The 15613-nt window shown below is 39.2% G+C and overlaps 2 protein-coding genes across 2 annotated transcripts in view; both read right to left on the bottom strand.

Annotated features, from left to right (window-relative positions):
* Positions 1–9031, bottom strand: LOC133980394 (aldehyde dehydrogenase family 3 member A2-like). Its single transcript, XM_062419102.1, has 11 exons — positions 8907–9031; positions 7964–8125; positions 6870–7101; positions 6484–6569; positions 6190–6398; positions 5898–6015; positions 3089–3230; positions 2611–2777; positions 2429–2528; positions 2082–2320; positions 1–465 (listed from the first exon to the last, which is right to left on the bottom strand). The coding sequence occupies exons 2-11, from the start codon at positions 8123–8125 to the stop codon at positions 451–453; spliced, it is 1470 nt and encodes a 489-aa protein (XP_062275086.1). The 5' UTR covers positions 8907–9031; the 3' UTR covers positions 1–450.
* A 1477-nt stretch (positions 9032–10508) lies between these two features.
* The window catches only part of ulk2 (unc-51 like autophagy activating kinase 2), a 38011-nt gene continuing 32906 nt past the window's right edge, over positions 10509–15613 (bottom strand). The window contains exons 22-26 of the mRNA XM_062419167.1: positions 15385–15563; positions 15013–15131; positions 14703–14860; positions 14417–14552; positions 10509–13838 (exon numbers count right to left, since the gene is read on the bottom strand). Coding sequence (XP_062275151.1) covers positions 13774–13838; positions 14417–14552; positions 14703–14860; positions 15013–15131; positions 15385–15563 — 657 coding nt within the window. The 3' untranslated portion in view covers positions 10509–13773. The remainder of the gene's footprint in view (positions 13839–14416; positions 14553–14702; positions 14861–15012; positions 15132–15384; positions 15564–15613) is intronic.

The raw sequence follows: 15613 nt of genomic DNA, 5'->3' as shown, positions 1-15613 counted from the left end.
ATTGCAGGAAGTGTGCAAGGCAATGTGATAATAAACCATACTGCAATGTAAATCAGAGATAAGAACTGGCCCCATTAAAAGTAGACATGATATTCTGTTGGTCGGTTAAAATTGTTGTTTAAAAAGTTTTTTACAGCTTTTGCCGTGTAGTAAAATCATTCTTATGGATGTTTTCATTATTTTTAAAAGTGAATGTTAAATCTCTATTAGGTTAAATACAAATATTACAAGCTATACTTCTATAAAACTGATGTAAAACAATAAAAAAAAAATCTATAGCAGCTTAAATTGTAACAGAGAGGGGATGAAAATCCCTGTTTTTTAAAGGATATAAATTAGTAACATAATTTTATATCTTATGGAATTAAACTTATATGGAATAATATGTTACAGGACCAGGATAACAACAGGGCAGGAGTCCATGTGGCTGTCCCAGAGTCTGCACCAGCTTCATCGCAGGAACCTCTGTGAGAAACACAAGACAATAGCATAAACAAGTTAAAGACACAGATGTAAACCTGCATTTTGAACAGACCCCCTGTTTGAAATACACACATACATTTAGCTGGGTCACGGGAGCACAGCAAGTGTGTATGTCGACAGAAGTGGTGGGGTTGACCACAACAAAAGAGGCCATTTAACAGAGGGGAGTGAAGCATGCTGGGTAATTAAAAGGGAGGGTAGATGAGGGGGCATTATGTGGTTAGATTTCCTGGACAACACCACACATTGTCTGCCGGAGACAAAGCCATTGTTGTGTGAGGGGACAAGCCTGTAGGACTGTGGGTATGTGGTGTGTGTGTTAGTGTGTGTGTGTGGTGGGTGCTCATACTTGGTCATCTTGGGAAAATGTATTTGTCATTTTAAAATGCTGTCAACAGTCATCATACAATTCTCCCACTGTTAAAAACACGCAACTCTCTTTCACTCACAATTTTTACGTAAAACAAACTTGTCACGTAAAGCCTAAATGAGATGCCACAACTGTCATGTGATCAGTGATGACGTCATATCGATTAGTTTTAAATAAAGACAGTCAGTTAAGACCTCGGTGGAGACAAAAGGACTACAAAGTGTGTCAAGTTAAAGCAGATAACATTGTGCTGCTGTGTGTTGAGGATCATTAGCACTCATTAGTGACATGTAACATGAGACACTCTTCTATTAAACTATTTTTGGTTTACAAATGTCATTTTATTCATTTATGACAATCAATTCACTTGTATCATGTGAGCAGGTGTGCCCTCTAGTTCCAGGACTCATACTGTATAATGTGAGAGTACTTTTACATCTGTTGCTCCCTCTGCCTGACACCTACTGCAATTACATTCAAAATAACTGCAATAAATGGTGCTGAAACTGTGTTTTCTCTTCCGCCTTTAATTATTTTAGAATACATATGTTAGTCTCATTCATTTATTTGTCAGTTTTATTTTGGTATTCCTACTTACTTCATAGCTCTTAGCTTATTTTCAAAGTGTTTCCTGGATGTGAGAATAAGGCAGAAGATAATCATTTGCTACTGTGGTTCTTCCTATGTTCAGCTCAGCACTGATAGGCTGAAGTTTGAACTGGAGATGTTCATGGTGTGATGATTTTTTTCAGTGATGTCAGCTGTATAATATAACACCTGATTAAGCCTTTTTTTTGCCCAACCTCTGCTGATACGAGATTAATATATAAGGAGCCTTCACTCCAACTAGTAGAACTAGTTTCACCACAGAGTGCATGTTGCAGCAGGTCCAGCAGACGACAACACATCTGATCACTCTCTAGTGACTCATCTAAAGTACCAGTATTGTGATATTGTATATTCTTCTTATTGTCAGACATAGACATGAGCTCAATTGCTGTCAGAACTATGAAAAACACATCTCAGTAGTGCACTAGTGGAAATATTTACCCATCAATGCGCTTTTTATCTGTGTTTGTTAAACTCCAGCTGTCTAAGGATTTTAGGAAATTAATGAAAAAATACTAGAAACAATTGAACTATATTGTGTACTTGAGTGCCACACAAGTCGCAACACTAAACCTTGTATCCTTATTTAGACATAATCACCATCTTTTCTGATATTTACCTGCACAATAAAAGCTGCCAACCCAGCCAGAATGGCCAGCAGTGCCACGTTGCGCAGTCTGCCCACGTTGACCTGCTTGAGCAGCAAGAATCGAGCCCAGCCCAGCTTCTTGGCGGTGTGAGGCGGGTAACGCATGCTGTTCACTCCCTCCATCTTCAGCTGCTTGATCAGACAGCTGCGCAGGTGGCTGAGCTGGTCGAAGCTGTGCCGGCCGTGGTAGCAGCCCATACCGCTGTTTCCTGAGGAACGGGCGGGGGGGCATAAATGTGTGTCAGCTTTATACCCACGAGTAAGAAGGAGGATAAATAATGTAGCTGCAGGTGATAATTTAACATTAAATCACTCACCAACTCCTCCGAAGGGCAGAGCGCTGACAGTGAAGTGGACCAGACAGTCATTAGCCAGCAGAGCTCCACTGGACGTCTCGGCTATCACTCTTTTGATCAGCTGGTCATCAGACAGATATCATAGCATTAAAAACACAATCAAACCTTGACTAATGTAAAGCGAACACATCTGCAGGTTTTACCTTGTTGTCATGTGAGAAGACGTACACGACCAGCGGCTTCTCTCTCTCATTAATAAACTGAATGGCCTCTTCTACGCCGCTCACTGTGATGATGGGCAGCAGAGGCCCGAAGATCTCCTCCTTCATCACTTTGGATTCACTCGTCACATCTTTCAACACAGTGGGAGCTGCCACAGGAAGAAGAAGGACAGTAAGAGAACAGGCCGACACTGTTTTATATACAGTAAGAGAGTAAGCTGGAAAGTAAAACAATATAAAGATATGATCCACACTTCATAGTAACATGACAGACTGATTCAGCATTGGAGTCTTTCATAACAATGAATCTCAACCAAAACTCTCAGAACCACCATTCAAATCTACAGGTAGTGAGTGTTTGACATCATACCAAAAGAAGCTCCAGGCAGATAAAATGAAGTCCTACTTTATTGTGAATTCAGCTGATTTTAAATGATGGTTCATGGCTCACACCACATACCGATGTAGCACTGAGATTCATCGCTGTCTCCACCCACAGCGACGGTGCTCCCCTCCATGAGAGCCATGACCCTCTTATAGTGCCGCTGGTTGATGATGCGTCCATAGTCCTCAAAGCCCTTTGGATTATCTGTGTAGAACTCCTGCAAAATATGACATTAAAAATGTATTATTATTTATTATTACTCATGTTCTAGGATTTGTTATAGGTTTTACGTGAATGATATCGGCCTACCGTAGATATATCCGTATTAGCATATATGTTGTCTGATACATACTGATATTTTCTAAAGCTATATAGGCAGTATTTAATGTATATTTGATCATATGTACATGTGTTTTTGTTATATGCTAGTTATAGTTATTTATAATGATTCAATTTCCAGTATAGTTTACTGTTTCAGTGCATTGATAACCCATATAAAATAAGGTTTATTGTTAAACTGTAACATTTCATGCCTTCTTTACATATCTTTGTCACAAGGGTTTGATAACTACATTTAACGGATCAATGCAAACCTTTTTATTCTTTATATATAAAATTACATTGATATTGACATATCAATATCTGACATTTTTTACTCCTTAATATCGGCATTGGCCCCAAAAATTCAGTAGCAGTTGGGCCCTACTTCAGACAACACAATACAAATCCAACAATGCTAAGTATGAATATAGTGGAAAATAGTGGAGTGGCAGAGCATGTAGTGGTGTGTAGTGTATGAGGTGAATATGTGAGAGATGGAGAGATGTGGTGTGGCTGATCTCAGGACAGGCAGGTGTGATGGATGTCAGGTTGTTCATTATAAACTACAGTTGGAGCAGCTGCTGGAACTTGTCAAGTTGTGTTTAGCAGCAGTATCTATGTAGTATCGTTGAATGTGTAGAGCAGTCTCCACAGTGCTGACACACTTCTTTCACATGCAGCAGTCTGTTACTTTGAATATCTAAAAGTGTCCCTAACTACTCAATATGTTAAATAAATATTGCTTAACTATGGATATTAGTTGGTGGATATTTCTCACTCATCATAGTCCACATTTTTCAATACAAAAAAAGAGTAAGAATTTATTATTTAATATGAATTAAATTAATAAAAGCTTCACTGTGGAAATAGAGAATCTTGTGCACAGGTATATTTAGTAACATATTGTTTCATTAACTGTTAACAAGGTACAGTATGTGTAACAGTTAGTGGTGATATTATATTCTGGGAGTGCCCTAATATTACTTCATACTAGGTAGTGTAATGGGAATTCCAATTATTCCTCTTCTCTGATACAAATGAGTAACTATGTCATATGATTAGGTGTATGTGTATGTGTGTGTGTCATAGTCTGCTGATTGAGTGAACATCATGTATGTTATAATCTACTCACTAACCACTGTCCTGATTGTACAACACATTATGACGTGACTATTGTGCTTACATTGTTCTGATGGTGGAACAAAGTCATCCTTTTACAAGATAATGTATCGTATATAATCTGACAACTTCCTCTGCTCTGTGCTGTGATTGCGGCCCAAGGTGCATCTACTAGATCAGTGATTCCCAACGGGGGAAACGCCCCCTTGATTTTAAGGGGTGTAATCATTTTATTGTGTTAAATATATCGTGTGTGTAACGTGAACAACCCTCCTGCAGTATACACTGAGGTTAGCTAGCAGTAAATGGCTACCCTTATATTATGCATATAACATAATATATACTCAACTCAACTAAAATGTATTTAGAAACTATGTTTAAAATGGGATTTAAAAATAAGTGGTTGAGAACCACTGTACTAGACTAGACTGACTTGAAGGGAGTGAATATTTATGCAATCACTTATTATATTATATAATATATTTTTAATTAATTGACATTACCTTGTAGAAATGTGTGTTCACTTTGACATTAAAGAGCTAATTTTTGTATTTAAAAAAAAATTATATTGACCATGATTCAATATATAAAAGCAATAAAAGGAGATGAATACTTTTTATAGGCACTGTAAATGATTTTTGAATATTATCAATGAAGTAATATGAAATATTTCCAGTTGTAAATAAAATATAAAATAGTCTTATAGTATCTTATTGAGTTGTGAATATCGTTATTTGATATGTGTGGAATCTATAATGTCCATGAGCCACACAATAGCTTGACTGGCACCTGCCAGTCCAAACTCACTCACTGACTGTGAATGCCAACCAACTACACCAGTTACCAGTAAACAATAAGTAGTTACCATGGCAAATAAATGAACAAATAAAACCATAAAGCTACTTTTGAATTTAGATGCACTCTGCAATATTTACCAAAAAAAGCCAAAAAAACACAAAAAAAAGAGTTTGCAATGAGTGGGGAAAGTGGGCGTGGCTGTTTTCCCACTAAGAAGTGGTTTTAGTGCAAAACAAATGCTTGCAATCAATTCAGGAAAACCCCTAGTTTGACCCCTCACAAGCTACTTAAGGCAGAGGTAAACACACAACAGCAGCTGTCACGGATTTTCCCACAGCAGTTGAGTTTAAATCTTTTAATATGTGTTACTAGAAACCTTTACAAACACATTGGTGAAGAAATTTCTTGGTAAGGAATATATTCCCAGATTTTCGCAATATATCCTGACTATAAAAGATGCACATTAGACCACACAGCTGCATCTGATAGGATTTTGTCCCATAAAACTCACAGAGGAAGATACACCAAAGATTTAAATAATTCTAAGGATCACTTCCATTAAATTCAACTAAATTAACATATTTTTCTTAGATTCCCAGCATGAAAATAACTGGCATATGTATTCAAAATGTTTTTTTAAACCAACCTTAATGCACTTCTTGATCTCCTCCACTACTTGGCTCTGGATGGATGATTCACACAGAATATAGTCTGGAGCGATGCACGTCTGACCGCAGTTGACAAACTTCCCCCACGTGATACGGCTGCATAGGAAAAGAAGATGTGAAGTAAACCCTGATGTTTTGAAGATAAACTTTTATGTTATATTAATTCCCTTGAATCCCCAAATGTCCTCCAAGCAAACTATTGATGATTTGAATTTGTGTGGTGGTCATTTAAGCAGCATTTTTCTGTTCTGTTCAACAGTGGGGACTGACCGGCACGCCACACTGATGTCACAGTTCTTGTCGATGTAGCAGGGGCTCTTCCCTCCCAGCTCCAGCGTTACTGGGGTGAGGTGTTGAGCAGCGGCCTCCATCACCAGTTTACCCACTGTGCTACTTCCTGTGTAGAATATGTGGTCAAACCTCTGCTTGAGCAGCTCTTGGGTCTCTGACACTCCACCTGTCACCACTGGGTACAGATCCTAGGAAGAGTAGATCCCAGCAATTCACACTCACATATCTGGAAATAGAGTTTACACATCAAATCTGACAAAGAAGAAGGCTTACTTTGTCTAAATACAGAGGGAGAAGTTCCTCCATGACCTTAGCTGAGTGAGAGCTGACTTCAGACGGCTTTATTATTCCTGCATTACCTGAAAGATTAAGAGAAGATACAGATTAGATCAGATTAGAAGTGTTACAGCAGTTGCTTCATCCATTTCTTTCTTTTTTAAAGGGAAATCTGTATTTTTTCAACCTGGACCCTATTTTCCCACCTTTCAAACTATTCCTTTAACATGATGATGATGATAAGTCTTTCTGTATTATTATTAAAACATGCCTGTGAATGCCTGTATATGTAGCTCAAGGTGATGAATAACCTGTGCATTAACGGGTCACACATAAAGCACCCATGTACACCTATCTACAGATGTATATGGTATATCTGGTACCAGCAGCGATAGCTCCGACCAGCGGCTGCAGGGTGACAGCCCAGGGGTAGTTCCAGGCTCCGATGATGAGCACCACTCCCAGAGGCTCCGGCTGTACATAAACTTCATCGGCTATGGTGAGGAGGTTCTTCTGTACGGGCCGAGGAGCCGCCCACTCTGCCAGATTCTCTATAGCCAGCTTGATCTCTCCCTCCAGTCCCAGAGTCTCAAACAGCTCTGTCCCATGTTCACTCTGAAAGCAGATCGAGATATAATGAGCATAATGAAGCATAATTCAGTTCTTCAATGTATTAATTTATTCCTGTTTATTTATTTTTTTAACAGAAACAAAAACATGAATGATTATTACCAAATGTGCAACAATTCACCACAAAGTGTGATTATTATCTGCAGTCCCTTGTTGAACTGTTACACTGTATGATCCCTACCACAAGTTTATTATTAGTTTTTAATGACTATTTATTTGGTCCTTTATTCATTTTCATGCACAAATAATTTAACCAGCGTATTCCAAAATTGTTTGCCACCTAATCTTGATCTTTTTTTTTTTCATTTTCCTCTTTATCCTGCACTGAACTGGAAATTGACTCAATTTCAAGTCAATTTCCATGACTGTTGGCTGTGTTTGTTATAAAAACATGCATTTCTCTTTAAAGGCCCAGAGCAACATGACCATATTTAATTATGTGAGTGCTGTTTAAACAACAGAAGTAAACTAGATGAGCAACTTTAGAAAGCAACTGAACCACCTACAAACACCGCAGAGTGGCACAATATTGCGTTGTTGTCTCCTGAGCTGCAAAATCCCCAGAGTTATTTTAATCCAATTTTCAACTGATCCCTTCCTGGTGTGTTAATAACTGTTATTATAATGAGCCTTAAACTAACTGATGCTGCTCAGATAAGATTGTAAATGATGGAGGGAAAGTGAATGTTGAAACAAAGTTGTATATTCCTGTTTAAATATCCTGTATGTACAGTCATCACACTGCTCAGAGAATGAGTCTCTAGCTGCTAAAACCTCTCAACATTCCAACATACTCACAGCTTGCCGGGACCTGTCTGAACCCGGTAAAGGTTTTAGACTAACCCACCTTGCCGAGGTCTCTTTTGACAGCGTCTGCGATGTCCCTGCGTCTCTCTGAGATGAAGCGCAGCAGACTCTTCAGCTGGTGGATTCTGTACTCCAGAGGTTTAGTTTTACCTGTCTGGAAGGACTTCCTGGCCCGTTGTACCACCGTCTGTTCTCGGGACATCTTCAGTAGAAAATACACATGACAAGATGTCATTTTACACTTTGAATCTCTTTGTAACTTTATGGTTGGTTTAAAAAAAACAACTAAATTCTACCAAAAGTTAGTCAATTAATGAGTTGTTAACTTGCTCTCATATATATGTGATGGAGGTATGATATATTACAGTTTAACAATAAACTTTATTGTATAAAATGTTATCATTGCATTGAAATGAATACTAAATAACTATAAATAAAAAACTAATAATACAAAAATAATGATTGTATATATTATACCTGTATTAAGAAAAATGATCAAATACACATAAAGCACTACCCAACTTATATTAAAAATTATTATTTTTAAATATATTTAAAAAAATGTTCTATTAGAGCTCACATATATTCCCTTTAAACTTCCTCTGCCCCACAAACAATAAAATAAAACATAGAAACAAACAAGCAGATAAAGTTGAACTAATAGCAACATTCAGTCTCATACAGCAGCTCTTCTGGTTACACTATCCTCAGCTAACCTCTCACTTTCTTTTCTGTCAACATTCTCAGAAACAAACTATCTTCCTGTGCTGAATAGTAGGAGTCACGTTTGGTTACTAACACTTGGACACTAGCTAGCTGCTGTCTCAATTAACTTGGTGTAGCTTGTTTGCTAACACGATACAACATTGCAAACTGTTGTTACATAGCGAGCAGTAGCCAGTACGTAACACATTTATGCTATCAGCTGAGAAGTATGTGATGAACGACACCTGAACACCAGCTATGGTAAAGTAACGCTTTACCTTGAGCAGTGTCTCCTCCAGTCCTCTTCAATGAAGTGATAAAAGCTGTTAGTTACACAGTCATACGGCCATGAGCGATATAAGCATCTCTAAATTGCTATGATAAAACCGTGCTGTTAGCGGCGGCCCAACAGAGTAGCTATTGGTCGATGGGCGTGTCAATCAAGAAAAGGCGCCAATCGGCTACAGAACACAAACAGCTGATCGCCCGCCTTCACAACATAACAACAATGTAACCTCAGGCTGCAGATCAAAGGCTGCAGCATCTCCAAGAGTTTCTCCATCACTGTCTATTATCAAATATTTTCATGCACACTCTGACACCTTCATGTTCAATGTGAGTGGTCAAGAAAAAAATAATTATTAGTAAAGATCCCATCCAGACAAGTTTTAAGATGTACATACAATACTCTACTTTGAATCATAATTTGTGTCTTATATGTTTTTTCCACACAAAAAAGTATAATTACCTCATCAGAGAGATTAAGAAGGTCCTTTATACCTGGTGCAGTGAGGTTTTTTAATGAACATTGCTGTTGACTGCTGAGTGTTGTGGATTGTTTGATTGATGTTGATGTGGTGCTTTGCATGTCTGCATGTTTCCTTGCTGTATGTTGGCTGTCTTTGTGAGAAGGTGACATTCAATTTCCCCTCCAAGGGATTAATAAAGTACTTCTTATTCTTATTCTTCATTTTATTCTTAAAACCCTCCCTCTCCCTCAGTAAAAATTCCTGAATCTATTAACCTGCAAATACTTTTCATCTCAGAAGTTTAAACTACTGGACACAAGATGCCTCCTACGTCACTGTTAAGTCCATTCTCAGTGTTTGTGCACTGGAGGCTTCAAAATGTAACATCACACTTGTGTAAGTTGCACACTGGACCACGATTGGCTTACACACTCTTTGTGATGTCATGTATCATGCTCGTAGGCCCACCCTTTAAAATCCTTTTTTTAATGAGCACAGAAAACATCCTTCTGGTGTCAAACTCTGTACATACGTCATTCTGCACAGTGGAGCTCAAACATTTAACTGTAAGGAACAAGAAGAAACATATTTTTGAGTGGATTGGGAACCTTCTGGTAGAAAGTCATTATCGGCAGTTGGTCAAGTCACTGCAGGTGTCCAGGTATTCAAAGTCCTTATTTGGGCAGTTGTGTGAACATTTTGGTTGGCAGTGTGTTACTTATCTTATCTCACCTGGGCTACACTGACACCTTACACATGATATAACATGAAATGTGTGTATTATGAGAGGTCTAAGAGTGGACAGGTCGGTTAACATTACACTCACACAACCTATCGAAGATGGTTTCCAGGGTGTGTGACAAATGCTCTCTGAGACATACCTGTTAATATCACAGCTAATGATTGATTAGTCTTTATGTATTCTATTAAGACAACTTGAGTGTTAAATCATGAAAATATAGATTTCAAATGATGTGTGAAGAAGTGCAAGAAAATGATATTTTAACTTACTGTTTAGTTAATAGTCATATATTTTACTTTATCAGTTCAGATCTTTTTGGCTGACTTCTCCACACTTGTGAAACTGATGCAGAACAGAGCTCGGCAAAAATAAAAACACAACCAGACATCTTCATTTATTCTCTTTTTTTAATAACAAAGACTGTATTCGAGTTCCATAAAGAACAAAAAGAGAGACACCCCTCAGTGAGAGAAACGAGTATAACGTTGACTTTTCTCTTTGAAAAACCGGTGCTTGGAAAGTGTTGCATTTTCAGGGTCAGTTCAGAGAAAGAGAGAGAGAGGTCATGACTGACAGAGGGGTTCTTCAAAATGCATTCAGATCAAGCTGGAGAGGCGCATAAAACATCAGGGTACATACATTCAAGATTCTAGAGGTTCTACAGGGTAAAATGCAGACTTGGTACCCATGCTTTCTTTAAAAAAAACAGTCTGTCTTCAGTTACAGTCCACAGACCAAAAAAAAAAAAATGGTACAGAGCAAAGATTCAGGTGGGATTCTATCAGCTTTATTTGTCCCTCTACACTCTGTGTGCAGTAAAAGGCTTTGTGTGGTTCAGAGTGCTCATGACAAGGACGAGGGAAACTGAAACCCCAGATATGTCTAGAAAAAAAGAACAGTACATCAGAGGAACAGGCCCGGAGACCACCGGATGCCTTTTGAATGCATTTATACACATTTTTACACAGAGAGAAAAAAAACAAATGTATTCACACCTGTACAGAGGAGTAGGCCTACGTATGTCTGCTTTCGCAAGAAGAAGGCACCACCTTTTCCATCATCAACTGTATACTACTGGCCTTAATGCACACCTGGCAAGTGCACGTGTGTATATACACTCATACATACATACAGTACATACACTGCACAGCAGATAACTTGAGGGGAGGCAGAGGGACTAAGTGGAGGCAGTGCAGAGTGTGACAAATCAAGTCTCATTAATGTTTGAGAAATGAGAAAGACGTCTGAAATAAGACATAACACTCATTTCAGAAATATTGTGTAAGACCCACTGAACAGATGTGTGTGTGTTTTGATCTCAACGATGAACAGTCCAGGTACAAAGAGTTCGTTGGAAAGTTTTGGAGCTGCCTTGAGTTTTATTTTATTCTTTGGCACACCCCTGTTGTGCCAAAATAGGTTTAGTTTTTTTCTTATAGCAAACCCTTGGCAGACATGAAGAAAATGTATCAAATTCATCTATGTACATATAAAGATTTGTGCTCTTTGACTGACAAGCAGGGCACTCGCCCGAAACTCAAACTGTGATCTCACACGCATTCGCTCCCCTCCCGAAAAAAAGGGGAAAAGGAATCATCACATGCACCACATAAAAATATATACAAGTTTGCAAACATCAAGTTTTGTTAAAAATGAGCTACAGATACTGACAAACATAAAAAGCTGTAGTATTTTTTAGTAAAAATCAAACTTATAATAAGGTTACTCGTCAAGTAATATGACCATTCAGTTTCAATATTTACTCCATCATGGTTAAAGCGGACGCCTGATTGGCTGCTCGGTGCTGCGGCGGTGACAGGAGAACGAGGCCGGACGCCGCTGCGGTGGATCAGTTTCTCGGGTTCTGAGCCTTACAGATTATGTGACAATGTGAGCAGAGTGAGACACCATCACCCAAAGTTCACCTCAACCTTTTCCTCACTGTGAGCGGCATGATGGACAAGTCACTGCGGGTGCATTACATCCCCATAAAAATGACTAAGAGGAACATGGACCATGTGACAAGCAGCTGTCCGATTTTTCTGTCAGAAATCTGCGTGGAAAGTGCAGATGAATGCTAAATTATCTTATCAAAGCTACCCAGCTCTTTACTTTGACATTATCAGTCATCCTGTCAATGGTATTATATTATTATTAAAATGTTATATTAAGGGATATTCCATTGATTTAGTATAACACTTTCATAAAGCTGGAGAAATTACCAAAGACAGATTAAATAAATAATATCAAAAATTAAGCAGGGGATGCTGATGTCATGACTTTCAGGTGGAAAAGGTGGATCAAACTCCAACAAACACTGCAGTATCACTACACTTCCCATAATGCAACTCAATACAGCCAGCTATTAGCCCCATACTGCCTGATAATAGCTCATCCAGAGAGCCACATCACGTGTTTTCACAGGCTGAGTAAGTGCTCCTCATGACAAGTAAACTGATCTTGATGTGTAAAAGTGGGGGAATGTCCCTTTAACTATATGACTTTAAAATCAGTAAGGTAGAAAAAGAGGTTCTGTCAAACATATGAATTCAACTTTGACAATAAAAAACAAATCTCCTGTCTGATTGGTTCCTCTGCTTTATGGGAGATGTATGCACTTGCACTTGTAGACTTGTTACACACGCACACGCACTCGCACACGCACACGCACACACGATGGGAGCAGGAGTGATTAGAGAGCCTTCCCCTGCCTTCACATTTCTACCTTCAGAACTTGTACTTACTTACACACGTACACACACACACACACACACACACCCCACACACACCATCTCCTCCTCTCAATCCACAATAAAGTGCTTGAGCTAACAACACATGAAAAAAAAAACATACACCTAAAAACAAATCAATTACAAATCTACAGGTTCCTTTGCTCTCGTGGCTGTCTGTTATTTTAGTTTGTGTAACAGGAGTCTGTGTTTGATTTCAATTTTGTTTCGGAGCATCTAAGTAGGATCTGTTACAGTGAGCGGCCGTAAGCCTTTTGTTAATTTCTTCCATTTCCTTCTACTCCAATACTTGAGGTTTTCAAGACAGGCAGGAGATTAAAAACATCCATGTTCTTCTGAACCAATAAATAAGAACAATAACAACTTAAACACAGAGTAAATAACCAACGATATCACATAGTATGCAGGATTTTAAAAAGATACACTGCTTCACGCTTGGGGAGCTGAAGTCTCTTGAAGCCCACAACACTTTCTCATAGTCATAGTCCTGTCCATCCTTTTTTTTCTTCCGGTAAAAAAAAACAAATATCCTGAACATATATAATGTGTGTGTGTGTGTGTGTGTGTTGATCTGATGGTTTGCCACCATCACGGCATATAAAAAGCACTTAAAAGTGCACGTTTTATGTTCGCATCCGGTATCAGCCTTTGTTTCTGGATCCGTTGTCATCTTTGGTTGTAAATTTGCGCATCAGTCGCTTGTCACAGTTCAGTCCGTGATGCAGCAAGTTAAACTAACTGATGATAAATACAGATGAAACCTATCAATTGAAAAAAAAAGTGCTTGAACTGCTACAGGAGGGAACAGCAGGATTGTGAGGACTGTAGTCAATAGTCTTAGGACGTGGTCCCTCTCTTTGTGTGTGTGCGTGTTATATATGTGTGTGTGTGAGTGCATGAGCTGCTACTCATACAGCGTGACAGTGCAGTAGCAGAGGGCTGAGATCCTGCGGTCCACACTGGCCTTATCTGCAGGGAAGAGACACAAAATGAAACAGTGTTAATACAAGTTATTATCTGCTTTACTACACATCTAAAAAAAGCTAATCTGAATGACTTAGAGTTTAAATATGTTATCGAAATGCAATCAATTAAATTCAAATTAAATATCTAAAATAAACTTGATGCTAAATGAATATTCTGTCCATATGTCAACATCAAGGCTGCCAATGTACTGACAGGCTCAACAACATTTTTCCTTTTAGATGTTGTGATTTTTGACATACAGCTCAGTGTCTTTAACTGCACCCAAGAGTGTGATGCTGCATAATATTAAACATCATCTCATGCCACTGATGTCTAACAAGAGTTTTTATTTATTTAGCATTTTACTCAATGTCTTTATTTCTGTCTCAGTGCAGTGCTGCTTTGTTAATTGCTGGATGTATTACTCATATGTCTCGTCATTTCTACAAAGAAGGACTTGAAGCTACTTGGTGTCAAATTCTTCTTGTTATACTTGGGTAACAGTAATTTGATTAATTATATTAATGAATACATCTCCTTGTGAACAGGTGGTGTGCACAAATATAAAACTGTTCACTCACACTTGACCACGTTCTCGATGTCAGTGGGGTCTTGTAGGATCTTGGACAGGCCGTCCAGCAGCATGGCGGCCTTGCTGTAGCGGTAGGCTATGTCCTCAGTCTGCTTGAACATCTCATCAAGAGCTGCTGACTGAACCTAACACACACACACACACAGCATCCCATTAGGCTGACCAGCATCATTTATATCTTCACTCCAATGAGAGCTTGCTGTGAAAAAGGATTCTTGACTAGGAAACAGTCATGTGTGGTTTGTGTTGATCTGTCCTGCGTGTCTGAGACTCACCATCTCCACAGCGTGATTGTAGATGAGCTTTTCTGCAGTGACGCTGTTGATCTCGTCCACAAATCGCTGCTTATCAGAGAAGAAGTGGTTGAGTTTGTCGGTCAGCCGCCGGCAGAGGGAGATGCAGCTTTTGTAACGCTCGTTCAGACTCTTCACCACTGAGAACACAAGAGGAGAAGGTTTATTATTTCAATATACATCATGGTCTCCGTTTTACAGTGTATTTTTCTCCTGCTTGCGAAGCTGGTGAGCAACAGATTGAGCTCAGTTAAAGTCAGGTGATGGGTGATGAAGACTGAAGTATCCTCACCTTGTTTGACTGCAGTGGAAGGGTTGAGCTTGGCTGATTTAATCTGAGCCTTGGCCAGATGGAGGGAGGAAGCCAGGAGCTGAGCTGCCTTCATGTAGAGCACCAGCTGCTCCACCTGCCTGTAGGGGGCAGCACAAGCATACTTAATCACATTGATGGAAAAGCTACAGCACTGCAGCACCAATGAACAAAAGGTCTCCTGACACTACATCATATATTAACTGTATAATAGTGGAGTTAAATTTAGAGGTAGGAACTTTATACATCCGGGATCCAAAGGTAGATATACTCTTTGATGATATCACACACAACAGGATTAAATAACTGTTTCACTCCCACACTACTGTACAGCCTCATTGGTTCTTTCCTTACCCCCACTCTTTGCTGAGCTGGCTTATCTGGTCAACAACCACACTGTCCTGAGGAGGGTACAGGGAGGCGGCCGACACGCCGAGCTCCGTCCCCCCAGCTCTGACTGCCGCCATTTCCAGGACGCAGTCGGTGAAGGAGAGCATCATCCGCAGGTGCATCAGGGTGTCTGTGTGCTCCCGCTGTAGCAAGAAACATTCAATGTCAAACACAAAGGAAGATTTTAAATACT

Source organism: Scomber scombrus, chromosome 5, assembly GCF_963691925.1.
Source record: "Scomber scombrus chromosome 5, fScoSco1.1, whole genome shotgun sequence".
Taxonomy (NCBI): domain Eukaryota; kingdom Metazoa; phylum Chordata; class Actinopteri; order Scombriformes; family Scombridae; genus Scomber; species Scomber scombrus.
Note: the sequence above shows the minus strand (reverse complement) of the source record. Positions and strands in the feature narration are given on the sequence as shown.